At 42.5% G+C, this 16,286-nt stretch overlaps 1 protein-coding gene across 4 annotated transcripts in view; it reads left to right on the plus strand.

Moving 5' to 3' along the window:
* Positions 1–16,286, plus strand: part of Nckap5 (NCK associated protein 5) — an 831,052-nt gene that overhangs the window by 712,088 nt on the left and 102,678 nt on the right. For all 4 annotated transcript variants that reach the window (XM_040738960.1, XM_040738961.1, XM_040738962.1 and 1 more), the window contains one exon: positions 3,261–3,339. In XM_040738960.1, coding sequence (XP_040594894.1) covers positions 3,261–3,339 — 79 coding nt within the window. The remainder of the gene's footprint in view (positions 1–3,260; positions 3,340–16,286) is intronic.

The following is a 16,286-nucleotide window of genomic DNA, read 5'->3' on the forward strand; positions in this document are numbered from 1 at the left end:
ATCTTTTATTTCACAAACCACTTAGCTCACCAGTAGCTGCATATTCCTTTTTAGTATAGTTAGATAGAATGTGTGAAAATACCAGCAATGCTTTACCAAAATAAATCATTTTCTCTATGTAGAACTTTAATTAAAGATGTCCCCACATCTGCCATAATTTGTAGGCCACTTAGCTCTAATTTTGTGTGTGTGTGTAATTTAGGCTGGGGGCCATGTTACTTGGTGCTTAAAAGGGTTTTATGTGTTTAAATGTGGGGCAGGGAAGTCCACCCCTAGAAAGACTAGCATAGGTAAGCTCTGCTTGCTATCAACTGCAAATTGTTCCTTCCTATGGGTTGATATCATTTTTCTGAATGGTAGTATTAAAGAAAGACAGCGCCAGGCTCTTATTTAACACCTCCAGACAAAAATAAAAATCATTAACAAAATTGAGGGGATCACACACCTTCACAGGGCATAGAAGAGAGATGGCCATTTTAATGCATATGTGTTAATTTAAATGACGGGATTTTATTTCCCCAAGTGTCACCTCTTCTGAAGAAAATCACATCTGCTAATAAAAAAAATCATCAAATACCATCGCATTAAGATGGGACCGCAGAGATGAGATAGCAGAAAATAGTACCATAATTACACAAATGGTTATCATCTTATTAAGTCCTGCAAAATGTAATAATTTCAGCATCCTTAATTGAATGATTCCATTCTAAATGCTGTTTTGATGCAAATAAGCAGCCTGCACATTTGCCTTCCTCTTGCTAAGTTTTCTAAGGAATGAACTCTTCAGAGATATCTGCTCACTCGTTTTCCCTTCCAAAATCGTGGTCTGTGGGCAGGGAATCTCTGTCTCCCTCTCCCCCCTCCCGCTGCCATCCCCATCTGTCCCATGGTGCATTTTGAGATCACAGCACAAACCAAGGAGTCAGTCCTTACTTTCCACCCTGTTTCAGGCAGGGTGTTTTCTTTGTTGATCGCAGCCCAAGAGCTTCTGGGCGTTCTCCTGTCTCCCCAACCCATCACCGCACATGAGTACTAGAATTACAGACACTCAAACCAACTTGTCTGGTTTCTATGTAGATTCTGGAGATTTGAACTCAGGCCCTCACACTTTCCAGGCAAGTGATTTTACTTACTGAATTGTTCCTAGCCCTCCAGTGGGTTTTGATATAAAATGGTTGTTTACTTCAGAAGTCATGAGGGTTAGAGGCATTCAGAGAAGATGTACAGAATTCCAAATGAGGAGTTCCCCAAATATATAGTTTAATTGTGAAATCACATGTGTCTATCAGTTCGTGATGGGTTGTGGTATTGCTTTTGCCTCTTGTGACTTTTGCAAACTCATTTCCTCCTACCCTTCTGGAAGCTAGAGTTATTCAGGATAGAGGCAATGACATTTACTAGTTGTATCCTGAAAGCTGATATCTAAAGCAGCTCTGGGTCTCCACAATGGGCATGGGTTAAAGATGCATCCTTAGGAGACAAAGGTGCCAACACTTGGGGTCTGAAAGTTAGCTAAGTCAGTAATTTCTCAAAGACCTGAGTTCAATTCCCAGAACCTGTATAAAAACACCAGGTGTGGTAGCATGCACTTATAATCCCAAAACTGGGAAGAGATAGCTGCCCAGCCAGCCCAAGCCAGTGAGAGACCCTGTCTTAAAAATAAAAAGGTGGACAGTACCTGAGAAAAAGTACCTGGATTCTTGAGGTTGACCTCTGATCTCCACATACTCACCCCTGCATGCTTCTACACATGAGTGCACACACACACACACACACACACACACACACACACACACACACACACACACAGAGGGACGGGAGAAGAGAAGAGACCATTATTTAAGCCACAGTTGTTGGTCAAAAGCTGCCTTGCCCTATCTTTGGCAAATTCCCCATCTTGACCTAGAGTTTTCTTACCTCCCAGGAATGTTCCCACATCCCACCTGCTGCATGACCAGGAATGAAAATTAATTTAAACTGGAGCCTGTGAAAATATAATTAGGAAGAGAATCTGATGCCAAAATAAAGAATACCCTGACTTGCAGAGACAAATAGATATAAATAATACATCCTCAGTGTGCATTAAAACCTATTTGTGGATAAGTAGGGCTGGGAATGAGCCCTTCTCTGATACCGCCCTTTCCTCGGTTTGTGCTTCAACAAGGACACCTTTCAAACCTCTCCCTTTGGTTCATCTGCTCTTTATAGAAAATTGAAGGAACTCAGGGCCAATCCACAGGATCAGGGCCTTGGGTGAGACTAGAGTCACATGTAGCCCAGTTATAAAGTGTAAATAATTGTTTTTATTCCATTAAGTGTGAAAAGCTAGGAGGTTAAGAAGTAGGAAGCTAAATCTAGCCCAAAGACCAGAATGCAGACAGATGACTTTCTACAGCATTTGGTGTAAAATAATGATGGTATCACAGTCACTCTGCGCCCCTGAGCAGATCCTCCAACAGCATCACACACAGTTCATGCTGTTGTTGGCTGCTCAAGTGGTGGAGGTTGACCTTGTCTGTCTTGATATCGAGACTATATCCACACAGAAGTAATGCAATAGAAATCTGAGAACCGTGGACATCACTTTGTGAGGGCTGGGATTTTAGGAGTGTGCCACCATGCCAGTTTTATATGGAGCTAGGAGCAAACCCATGGCTTGCTAGGCAAACCCTCTACCAACTGTGCAACATCCCCAGACAAGGAAGAAATGTTTGTAACACGTCTGGGTGATGTAGTTCACCGAGTATACATTGCAGTCCCCTCCTTCCATTATGGGAAGAATAAAAAAAAGACACTTTCTTAGAGAGTTATATTCTAGGAAAGGGTCATGAGACCTAAATATGATTCAACTTTAGTCCCTTATTTTTATTAAAATAACTTATGGCAAAACCTGTGAATTGGGAGTTATAGCTCTTTAGACTTTAATGTTTCCTAATACCTTGGTGTGAATGACTCCATTATAAAGTTTTAAAACCAAAGCCTCTAATCTTGAAATCGTGCCTAGAACCAGGCACTATGTAAGTCCCGTCGTTCAGACTGAGGTTGTAATTCTGGAAATGGGCTCTCTTAATTAAAACCTGTAATGAAGCCAGATGATGACGGCAAAGTAGAATAAATATACACACACGTTCATATTCCCCCACTGGTGTATACATTCAGCTACAGCAATGTACTTACTACAGGCTGTGCTGTTGTTGTGAGGATTGCAAAAGATCTTTGCAGAATAATGAATAAGAACTTCTATTATATTCTTGCTGCAGGGGGCAGAGGTCAATGAAGACTTACGAGAGGATGAAGAAGATAGAGTTGCTGACTCTGCGCTTCAGAGCCACGTGCTAGGTAAAGATCCATGTGTTGCTTGCTTGTCTTTCACTTTGATGCATTCTCTTGGTGCACTGCTAGAGGCCTGTATCAAGCCTCCCTCTATTGTAGCAGTTTTCAACCTTGGGGGTTGAAAGAGCCTTTCACAGGGGTTGCCTAAGACTATGGGTAAACACGGGTATTTACATTCCAATTCTTAACAGTAGCAAAAGTATAGTTATGAAGCAGCAATGAACATAATTTTATGGTTGGGGTTACCCCAACATGAGGAACTGTGTTAAAGGGTCACATTAGGAAGATTGAGAACCACTGCTCTATAGGGCAAGAGGTGGTGCTTTTCACTCAGAGAGGCTAGATCATATTAGTTACTTTTCCCTTTGTTGTGATGAAATACCTGACAAAAGCAACTTGGGGGAGGAAGGGTTTGTCTGGGGTCATACTTGAAGGGTCCAGTCAATGGGGGTGAAGGCATGGTTGCAGGAGCATGAAGCAGTGCTCACATCACATCCCTGCTCAGGAAGCAGAGAGCCGAAGGCTCTTGCTCAGTTTACTTTCTCCATTTTAATTGGTCTGGGGCCACACTGTGGGTGCTGCCCCTTTTAAGGTGGGTCTTCTCAGCTCAAGAAACTTAAGGTAGATCATCTCTCATTCAGAAGTTGACCTGATCTTGATAACCCCTCCCAGGCGTGCTCAGAAGCTTGTCTCTTTGGTCACCCTAGATCCTGGCAAATTGATAGCATTTACCATCACACATGCTATCATGAAACAAGTAGATTGGACCTGGGCTTGGAGCTAGCTCAGTTTTTGGAGTCCTTGCTTGGCTCCCTAGTACCACAAAAGTAAAGCAAAGAAAAAACAGGGAAGCTCAGTGTCTCAGAGCCACACCTGTGAGGAAAACGTGGATGTTTGCGAAGGAATACACTGCGAACTGATGAGGAGTTTGTGCTTCTGTCATATAAATGCAAGTGACAGGGAATGAGAATCAACTTATGGTCTCAAGAAACAACTAGTACAGGTGTCTATTGACTAAAAATATAGTGTGGTGGCTTTCTGAAATGGAACATGCTTAAATTTTTGGATGTTTCGCATATAGAAGTGTCTTTAGTTTCTTGACAGCTGCTATGATAAAATATTCCAACAAAAGCAACTTATGAGGGAGGAGAGGGCTCATTTATACAGCTCACAGTTCAGAGGTGCAGTCCATCATTGTGGGGGAGTCATAGCAGCCTGACCTGGAAGCAGTTGGTCACATTACATGCAAAGATGAGAGTGATGAATGCATGCATGGTTCCCATCTCTATTTCTCCATTTCTACAGTCCAGAATCTTCTGCCTGTGGAATAGTCCAACCCACAATTAAGATGGCTCTTTTCACATCAATCAATATACTCCCCCCAGGCACAAACAGAGACAGTCTTCTCAGATGCCTCTAGATTTTATCAATTTGAAAAGTAACACTAACCATTACAAGACCCAAATAAAATAACTAAATTCCCTTGCCAAAAATCTTCAACACGGTTTCTTTATTATTTCTGTTGAAAGCCCTAAATATAGATAGACCTGAATTAGCTTCAACTTGTTAGGTGGCTCTTTTTTAATAAAGAAAAATGAAATTATTCAGAATATCTGATTTTGCTGGCAGAGATAAAATGAATCCACAAGGACACATCAACAGTTAGCTTTCTGCCCCCAACTCCCTGAGAGCTCTATAACCATAAAACCAGCCTAGTTGGGCGTCTTAAAGTTGTGCGTGACACCAGGCGTAAAAGAACACATGTTCTTGAATCCCAGTGAAGTGGGATTCAAGTGCCCTGTTTCAGAACCTGGGAGGAGACTATGATGGAGGAGAATTCTGTGACTTTGATCTTTGGTTTTTTTTTTTTTTTTTTTTTTTTTTTACGAGACAGGATTTCTCTGTATTGTTTTAGAGGCTGTCGGTCCAGCCCAGCCTCGAACTCACAGAGATCCGCCTGCCTCTGCCTCCCGAGTGCTGGGATTAAAGGCGTGCGCCACCACCGCCCGGCGACCTTGATCTTTGTGAGGAGACTGAGGAAGCAACTGATTTTCAAATCCCCCAACTACCTTGAATGCTTGTGGCATTCAATGTTCTTCAGGAGATACCAGAAGCTGAGAACGTGGGTATGCTGGCTAGTCACCTCAACATGGGATGATGGGATGGATAGCCTCAGATCACATGTAGCAGACAGTACGTATACCTTAGTTTCTTGGTTTCTCTTATTACTGAGATAAAATGCCCTGACAGAAGCCACCTTTGTTCTGGCTTGTGGTTTGAGGGTACAGTTGATCATGGTGGTGAAGGCACAGCAGCAGAAGCTTGAGACAGCTGGTCCCATTGCACCCATCCTGGAATACAAAAGAACAGTGTTGTATGCACACTGCTGCTCTGCTCCTCAGCTCCTTTCTCCAGATTTTACAGTTCAGTATCTCCTGCCCAGGAGATAGCCCCACCCACAACTAAGTTGATTCTTCCTATATCAACATATTCAAGTCATCCTCCAGGATGCTCAGAGGCTCGAGCTCCCAGGGGATTCTAGGTTCTCTCAAGTTGAAAATTAACACTAACCATCACAATTGAATATTAAGTCCTAAGGCATGCCTCCTTTCAGGGTGGCCAGTATCCATGATTCTTTGTATCCACTGCTTCCCCTGGGATGCCCTTAGCAGCCAACTCCCACAGCTCTGAATGCCCTATTTTTCCAGCATCCCCAGCCGTCTTCAGCAAACTATAATTTACAGTGTGTCTCCAAGTGTTGTTGTACCCATTCAGCTTAATGAGAGCAGCACACAATTATTATTCTTTTCATTGGTAATTAGGAATACAAAAGTCTTCACAAACAGCTGAATGAGTGTAGTCTGAATCAGATTATTATTCCAAGACATCCTTTTATTACGGTTGTCAGTGTGAATGGATTTAATTGGTACCAGTTCAGCATAGTTAGCTAATATGCAAGTTAAATATGGTTTAACAGTCTTCAAACATGATAGTCTGTAAAGGCCTGCTGAATCTCCTTTTTCCTATAATGAAATTCTTGTGCCTACAAAAAAATATCCATAGCAGGCCAAATGTGCACAAAGTTCTAGGTTCAATACCCATCATTGTGAGATCTAAATTACGTTCAGAAGGTCTGGGAGTGTAGTTCAGTTGGGAAGAGTGCTTGCCTAGTAGACATAGAGCATTGTAATCTATTTCTAGCATCACATAAACCATGCATGGTGCTTTATTCAAGGTTATCCTTTGCTACACAGTGAATTCAAGGCCAGTCTGGGTTATATGAGACTGAGTCTCAAAACAAAACAACAACAATCACAACTTAAAATAGGAAAAAAAAGAAACAGGAGAAAGAAACAGCAGTAACAACATAAACACACACATGTGTACACTCACATATAATGTCAGAGGCTGACTTTCTGCTGGAGAACTACTACAGTAATGTCAGTGTTGTTAGTAAACTAACAATTCCTTTCAGATTGCCACCAATTTGTATGTTGGCATCTTCAACTATAGTCTCAAAGAGGAAGAGAGGCATGTATCACATCAATGGTATCATCAAAAGACCTCTGGAATTTTATCTCCCTATGCCGTCAACATGTAGGTTTCCTGTTTTCAAACCCCTTGACTTGAGTTACAAACTGAGTCCTGCCACTCTTGGCATTTCCATGAAGACAGAAAGTATGGGGAGGAGTAAAGCCTTCTAGGTTCCCAGTAGGCTTTGTCAGCCAATGCTTTTTCAACAAAGAACTAGAAAGTTATGTCTAGAAAGATTGTGTTTCTGTGGCTCAAGGTGATTGAGTTGTTTTAGTCAGAGTACCATGAGTTAATTATAAAACAAAATATTGTTAACTAAACTGAGTCCAGATTGAAATGCAAGATTTATAAATTAAGGGGATGGAGCACATGCTGCTCTTACAGAGGACCAGAGTTCAGTTCCCAGCACCCACACTGGGCAGCTCAGATCCGCCTGTGATTCCAGCTGCAGGAGTCTGACCTCTCCTTCTTACTTTCTTGAGCACTGCTCTTCTATGAGCATACACTCATATGGATATATATAGACATGTGCATAAATAAAAGTGAAAATATATGTGAAAATTGTGAATTAAGTAAAATAATGGCACTAGATTAAAAAAGCAATCCTTAAAATGTCAGACTTCTGTGTTCATGGGCAGCAAGAAAATGGCTAGCCTAATTTAATAGAAGCACTGGAACAAATGATTTTCTTTCCTGCTTTTTAACTAGGACAGACTTATCCTTTGCATTATCCTCATTGTCTACTAATGTTAAACACTTTAAAAGGATTGAAATATAGTTGTCTTATATTGAAATTATCAGCCAGTGGGGATAGATAGTTCAATTGACAAAGTTACTTTGCAAGCCTGAGAACCTGGCTTTGATCTCCAGAACTCATATAAGAAAGCTGGGCGTGGTGGTGCATGCTTTTAATCTCAGCACTGGGAAAGTTGGGGGACATGTAGATCTCGGGGCTCACTAAACAGCCCTCCTATCCTACTTGCTGACTTCTAGTCCAGTGAGAGGCCCTGTCTCAAAAACCACCTGGGAAACAAGAATGAAAGTTGAACTCTAACCTTCATACATATGTCTACACATGAGCATGTGCACCCACAAATTCACCCCTACATGAACACATGCAGGTATACAGGCACACACAAAGAAAGAAAATATTAGCCAGTGATGAACTTCAAAAGTAATTCCCATGGTTGCAAAGTAGTTCAGTGGGTGGCACTTGCCACTAAACCTGATGACCCAAGTTCAATATCTGTGTCCTACAATGGAAGGAGAAAGCAGAGTCCCACAAGCTATCCTTTGGTTTCAACACATGTGCTGTGTGATGACTGTACATATGCATATGCATATAAATAAATAAAGTAATAAAAGTGTTTGAAAATTTCCCAAGTAGAGGCAGGGGATTCATAAATGAGAGAGAGATAGAGATCACTCTTTTGAGATTTTGAGGAAGAAATTATACAGAAGCTAGTGGCACCCGCAAAAATACAGTACCTAAAAAGAACAGCTGTCTAATAGCACTGTGAGTAAGCACCTCAATGACTGAAGGGTGAATGAGCCCCATCTGATCTCTCCAACTGCCTAGCTATGTTTCTAGTCTCTTCTGTAAAGGCTTACCAATACCAGAGAATGGCAAGACAGAGGTCATGGTCCACCCTAACTATACAGCTTTCCCTGGATGGCTGTAGCACATTGCCTTGAAGCTTGCACGTCTAATGTTCTATAGATTTGCTATTTGACAATTTCATACATGTATATAAGACATTCTGGTTACTGTCACCCTCAATACTCTCTCTTATCTCCTTCACACTCCTGTCAACCCTTCATCCCTTCATGTCTTTTTGCTTTGTTTTCTGACCGACTGATTCAGATCAAGGCTGTCTGTGTAACCATAGGTTGGGAGGTAGCAATTATGACTGATGGGCTGTCTATAGGGTATAGAACTGAAGACAATGCCTGCCCCTTCCCCCAGTATTCAACAATATCCAATAGTTCAGGAGAGGAGAATAGCTTTATAAGCCCCTCCCTTGTGCAGGCCCAGTGCAGGCTGCCCCCGCTGCTGTGAGATTGTGTTAGTAACGGCTGTGTCATGCCCTGAAGACAACATTTCACAGACTTTCTCCCTATTTTCTGGCTCTTACGTTCTTTCTGTTCCCTCTTCCATCATGTTTCCTGAGCCTTAGAGAGATGGTATAAATATCTAGTTCAGAGTTCTCCTTGCTATCCCAAGAACTGATATTGCCCCATAGGGATTCTCCCAGCCCAGTATGTTACCCCTCTTCCCTTCTTCCCCAGCCTGGGCTGACTTACAGAATGGGGGGCAGTGGACAGAAGTTCCTTTGAGTGTCTTACCTCCGGAAACATGTGCATTTCTGTTTTCCCAGGGTGTCCCAGGGTGTTTCCTGTCTTCTCCTAGACTTCAGCTAATATGGAAAGATTAGTTGTGTCACTATAGACACACATTAATCAGGACTCTCTCATATCAGATATTTGCATTGCAAGCATTCATGTAAATATTTCTCCCTAGTTAAGAGCAGGTCTTAGGAGGTGTAGGTCTGTGGCATACCAAGGACTTGTTCAGGCAAATGATGGGGCGAAGAAGAAAGACACCTATAAAGCCCACCTTGTATAAGGGAAAGAAAAGGTGGATTTTTTCCATAAACTTACTTCTGCCATAAAGCTTAAATGTGAGACACAACTATGTCGAGCAAATACAGTGAACTTGGACTGTTTTGGGCAGGGTTCGTTTTACCTCTCTAGGAAGTCAACCGGTCCTTGAACCTTCAGCATCCTCCATACAGCATCTAATATAGTCTGCAGCCCGGTGAGGGCAGAAGGGACAGAGGAGGTGGAAGGTGGACAATTGTGGCTGTGGAGGTAACTCTGTAGCAGGGTCAAGTGAGAGAGAAGGAGCATGACAGCTTTCTCACAGAGCAGAGGAGAAAAAGGCTTGGCTTAGTGCCAACCTTATTATAACTCTGCTTGTTTCCTTGGTTGTAAGAGGAAAGTAAGGTCCCACAGGCTTTTCATGTGACTTTACTTAAATTGAGAACAAGAACCAGGAGAGTGGCACCTGCCACACAGTATCAGAATATACTTAACCATAGTTGTTCATGGTGCATCTTATCGTCTGAATTTTTCCTATCACATTTTGTGTTAATGCCAAAAATGTATTCCTCTAATCAGGAATACAGAATTAACTGAGAGGCGCTAATTTTCAGGGGTTTGAACAAGAGTAGGATTTGTTTGCATGTGTACATGTTTGTGTGCGTGTGTGTGTGTGTGTGTGTGTGTGTGCACATGCGCATGCACATGCACATGCATGGGCATAGCTGGATGTAGTCATATGTACATGGAGGACATGTACACATAACAACCCCACTCACATGTACATGCCTGGCCTCTGCCCATTCCCACACACAAAATAAGCTAAAAATACAACATGTCAAAGGCCACCAGAATTCCTATTGTGCATATACTAAGTCTACAATGTTTGGAAAATTCATAACCCTGATACAAAAAGCAATCCAGTGACGACTTTCGCAAAAGGCAGAGGTAAAAAATGAGTTACTGATGCAATGTGACTAAGAAAAGAAACAGAAATGGGGTACTCATGACTTGGACAATAGATGTGCATCAGAAAGAAAATTTGAGAATTTTCAAGAAATGCATTGTAATGCAGATCTGACCTGCACAGCTTTAAAAGTATTCTACAACACCACTTATAAAAAAATCGGTTTATTCCAGACACTTCTCCACATGGTTCCATATAGAGTTACTTTGGCTTTTGTTTGGGTTTTTGTTGTTGTTTTATTTCATACTTTTTGGAGACGAATTCTTATGCAACTCTGGCTGCCCTCAAACTCTTTATGTATCTGAGGAAAAACCTTCAAATCCTGATCATTCTCGTCTCTGCCTACTGAGTGCTGCAACTACAGGCATGCACTACTCTAAGCCGTCTATACAATGCTTGGGGTAGAATCGAACCCAGTGCTTTATGAATACTAGGCAAGCAAGCACTCTATCCACTGAGCAACATCATGAGTTATCTTATTATTTTTTGTTGTAGCATAGTGCTTCTTAGTATACCTATGGTCACATGAGTTTGTCACTTATTTTCTACTAGTAAATAGTTGTTTAGACATTATTGAACTAGAGTGGGTGACATGTTTATATTCTTTGAAAATATTTTTAGTCTTTAATTTTTCCATACATTTATGCTATGTACCTCCGTCATATCCACCCACCATTGCATGTTGTCCAGGCACTTGCCGGCAGTCACAGCATTGAGATGTACCTGGGAGCCACCCCTCCCCAGTGTCGTTCCCATAGAAGCCTGCCCAAGCCCCTTCCTGGGATTTTGTTGGAGGCATATGTAAATATTTCAGCACCCTTTCCACCAGCATCTCCTTCCATTCAAGTCTCAAAGAGTAGCTCATCTCTCTGTATAATTTGGTCTTCCTGGCCACCCAGTTGGCTGAGCGGCACAATGCCCAATTTAAAGTCTGTCATGGCCTGACCTGAGCCCTTGGCAGGCGGAGTCACCACCCCCCTCTCCACCCAGAGGCTCCTGACCAGGCCTGGCTGGAGCAAGGCCACAGCACCCCAGGGCAGGCCTGGGACAGGATCAGGTCGGGTGTGGACAAAGCCGGGCCGGGCTTGAGCCACGACCTCTGCCTCGTGCCCGCAGCACCAGCCACACTGTCAATACCACTGCTCCAGCTGCTGTGGGGACGACACAGGGGAGGTGTGGTGCCTGGGTTTCAGGTGGTGCATCTCAATGCTGTGACAGCCTGCAACCGTTATCTCCCTCCGGCTCTCCCTAGCGCTCCCCACCCCATCACCCTCCAACTTTATGTCCTCGTTTTTATTGTTATTAATAATCCACTGGATACATTTTAAATAATCCATAGACATGAACCCAGACCTTAGTGCTTCCAAGCAAAAATCTTTGTGTTTTGAAAATGGATAGCGCCCAAGAAAATAACTTATCCATGTCAGTCTTAATTTCTTTCACCAGCCTGAGGTGGAATGGGAGAAGCGTGGTTTGGCCATCATCTTATCGCTGGTGCAGTGTCAGCTCCACTCATTTTGTGCAGGATCAGATAAAAGGATGCTTCCTTTATCTTTGCTCTGCCACCCTGGTGCAGCTAAAAGCTTTCCAAGAAGGGGGAGGGGCAGAATGAGCGGAGAGGTTAACAAGTTATGAAGCATTGTCCCAGCCAAGCCAGAAGCACTGAATCAATTTCCAATATGTTTCTCACAGAGCTAAAAACCTATGCTCTGGAGATGTTATTGTTTGATTATAAAAGCAGGTAGGATTTGAAGAGAGACTTTCATGCCACCTTGATAAACAGTCTCAGCCTATAACTCGATTGTGTCAACTCCCAGATGGAAGCGAATTATGCTTTCTGGTGACTCTCTGCCCATCAGAAACTTAGCATCAAGCTCCCCTCCTCAAGAGCCCATTGGGAAGGAAGTCGGGCTGTGCACAAACTTATTTGGAGTCAGTCTCAGCTGCCCCACTTCCAAATGAACACGTTGCATTTCCAAATATGTCAATTCAGCTGGCTGTTGACCTGCTCCTCAGAATGTCTCACATGCCTAAAGCAGGTGCAGATAACTCTGATTTAGAGCAGATATTAAAGCCAGTCCCTTTCCTATGTGATACTTGTTTTTATTTTAAAACAAAATGAAACCTACTTTTGGGGGTTGAAGAGATGAATGATTTCAGGGTTAAAAATAAGTACCGCTCTGTGGAGAATCCAAGTTCAGTTCCTAGCAGACACCAGTTATTCCTTCTTTGGGAGCTCAGACTTCCACTTCTAGAATCTTCCAGCACCTACACTCATGGGCATATGCGCGCGCGTGCGCGCGCACACACACAAGTTACACACACACACAAATATATGCAGACGAATATACATTATTTAAGAATAATAAAACTCAGAGCTGGAAAGATGGCTCAGTAAATAAGGTACTTGTCATCTAAATGCAAGGGCCTGAGTTCAGACCTGCATAAATTATGTAAAAAGCCAGCTGTGATGCCAGTATTTCCCATGCTGGAGTTCTGGTGACTCCTCGGTGCTTACCGGAAAACCAGTCTAGCCAAAACAGTGAACTTCAGGCTCAGTGAAAGACAGTGTCACAAAAAATAAGGTAGAGAGTAAATAAAGGAAGACACCTGAAAGCAACCTCTGACCACCATGTGCACTCACACAACTGAGCCCACCTGTACACAAATGCAAGGAAACACACATCCTATACATGTAACTGGGCCCTAAGGGCTCCCTTGGAGGAGGGGGTGAGAAGGCAAGGTGTCAATGACACAGACATGGAGAGTCAGAAAAAGGCCAACAGAAGACTCCTTTATTTAGCAATGAGGAGAACCTATATACCCTCCCAATACCCAGGCATTCCGATCTGTTGACATCATGTGGTCACCCCTCATTGGCTAAGAATGATCTGACGCACCTGTTGTTAGGTCTCAGGCAGCATCATGTAGTTGCCCCTCATTGGCTAGGCATGATCAGAACCTCTGACAACACCAGGCAGACTCTAGATTGACTCATCTCTTGGCCTTTCAGGCCTTAACTTCCTACATATACACAAAAAAATTCAAAACTTCTCAGTGATTCTCATATACAGTGCTATAATTTGAATTAGCATATGGACTAGTTACTTAATACTGTGTTTGTTACTTAACAAGGTAGTTGAAACAAACCTAAGGGAGGAGGGCTTGTTTTGGCTCACAGCTTAATGGGACACAGTTCTTCACGCCAGCTCAGAGCTGCAGTTGGGCAGTGTCCACAGTTGCTCACAACATGATACCAACCAAGAAACAGAAAAGGTCAAGCTACAACTTGATTGACATATCACTCACAAGGTTGAACCCCAAATCATACTTCTTTAGCAAGTTTCCAACCCCTCTCAGCCTCTCAAAGCTGTGCCATCAGCTGGGGACCTCATGTTAAATACATAAGCCTATGGAAACATTTCATATTAAACCAATACAACATATATTCACTGAGCAAGTCAAGAGGTTTCCCTTTGATAATATTGTCCTCTCCCACCACTTTTGTATCCTCTTCCTTCCCACTGGTCCCTTTCCTGTTTCCAAATAATCTCCTTTAAACTTCCATGTATATTTAAATCTGGATTTCGTGTGTCGGAGTCTGGTTTATTTAATTTAACAAGATAGGTTCTATTTTGTCTTCCTGTAAACGACTTACTTTCATACTTCTTGATTACTGAATGAACATGTGAGTCACATGTTTATTCATTCATCTTAGACATATAGGCTAATTTAATATTAATTTAATATTGTGCAGAGAATGCCTGACAAAAGCAACATAAGTAAAGTTTATTTTGTCTCATAGTTTGAGGGAACAGTCTATTGTGATGGGGAGTCATGGCAGCAGAAGTATGAGACAGCTGGTCACATGCCATCCACAGTCAGGAAGCAGCAAGATGGATGCTGGTGCTCAGCAAACTTTCTCTTTGTTACGCTGTTCTGGATCCCAGCCTTGAATTGGGATACACATTCAGAGTAGGTTTTCCCATCTTGATTAACCCGATTTAGAAACTCCCTCACAGACAGGCCCAGAGGTGTTTCATGTCTCATCAACTTGACAATCAAGATTAACCATCACATATATCGTCATTGTTATGAGTAATAAATAGCACAGTGAGCACAGGTATGCAGGTACAGCTGTTGCTAACCTAGCAAAAATAAGGAGACATGGGAATGAGGAAACAATGTCCTGTGGTGTTGAAGTTGAGGACAGAGAGCCTGAAATTTGAACTTTATGATGAGATACAAAACATTCATTTCTCTATCTCAGACCCATCATCCAGAAGGGAAACACTATTCTAGAAAAACTCTGGGGTTAGAATCTAAGCTTCAAACTATCCATTAGCATCCAAATTTACTTCCTAATTCCCATGAGCCTGTAGGAAGATGGTACTTCAGTCATAGATTCTAATGACACTTTTTGAAGGTTGTGCCAGTGTTTCTGGGCAGTTTCGACTTTTCCTGAACAGTCATGTTAGCCCTGCTCACTTGCTGAGGGTTTTCACTTTCCCACAGTGCATCCACAGGTTCTCATTCTCACAGTGGTAGTGCTTCTGGTAGGAGACCTAGGTTTCAGTTCAGTTCTTTCTTGCTATCTACCCCATGATGTGGCTTTTAGTAAGTCCCCAGGTTTTCTGCAACCTCTACCCTTGTGTAGCAGTGGTCTCCATATTTCTGCTTGATAAAGCAGTCCCTGAACAGGTGTGGTCATCTTGCTCTTATTTCACAGTATGATGGTCACAGCATTTTTATAGAAGACTGTATATGTCTTGACATTTATATCTTGAAAATCGAAGGGATTGATTTGTTATGGAAACTTCTGGCCATAACCCTCACATGTCAGGAAGAAGGCTTGAGTCTTCTTTGTGTCATCAGTACCAAATTTCCTGAATGAATGAACAAAATGGCTGAGGCACCTGAGTCACAACAACCAGGCACACACCACCACTTACTCAGAGCCATACCCATTCTTTGCATTCATATTCTTCCTCCCAGCTTGTCCCATGTCATGCTGCTTCATCCCTTTGTCAGCCTCCAGTTGGCAAGATGGCAATCATGGGAAGCACTATAGCTTCTCCACAGGTAGGAGTGAGTCACCTTCATTCTCTGGTGCTCAGACCCCAAGGCTTAGCCATAAACCAATTTCAGTTCAGTTACTAAATATTTATTAGGCTTTGACTCATCCCAGGCAATTGTGCTGAGCCCTCCAGGGATATGAAAATGGAGTCTGGGCTTGATGAGCTTCTCTGATCTGATTCTGAACCAAGATCCTTATTTACATCTTTTTTCCTTAAATTTAGCAGGAGATTAAATCACTCAGTCTCTTGCCTCAATATTGGACTGCAAGGAAAGGTCATTTTCATGGATGACTTGGTACTAGGAGGTTGTTTCTTCCCCCTTAGGCATTACCACAAGGGCTTTATTGCTCTAAAGAGTCCTGTCATCGTAAATGATCAAGAACTTACCTTGCTTTGCTTTGTAGTTCCTCAATAATGTGAACTTATTCTTCCTGACATCCTGGGAAAGACAAATAATTTCTTTTAAACAGATGGCACGTGGAGCCATTGTTTAAATGTCATCTCTGCCACTGTTTACTGCCCTACTTAGCCAGGGAGATATTTGCATGTTGGATTCGCTTGAGTGCTGGGTATACGATGTGAGAGATGGGAAGCTTATTTGGGTGTTGTTTTCTAATAAAACCCCTTTGGAAATGTGCTTGCCACACAAGATATAAATGTCCCTGGAACCTACATTAAAAAGGCATACATAGTGACAAATGCCTATAATCCCAATGCTGGGAAGGTGGAGACAAGGGCATCGTGGCCTACTTGAGGAGTTCCAAGAGACCCTG

The sequence above is a fragment of the Mesocricetus auratus genome, unplaced genomic scaffold (assembly GCF_017639785.1).
Source record: "Mesocricetus auratus isolate SY011 unplaced genomic scaffold, BCM_Maur_2.0 Super-Scaffold_100676, whole genome shotgun sequence".
NCBI classification, from domain to species: domain Eukaryota; kingdom Metazoa; phylum Chordata; class Mammalia; order Rodentia; family Cricetidae; genus Mesocricetus; species Mesocricetus auratus.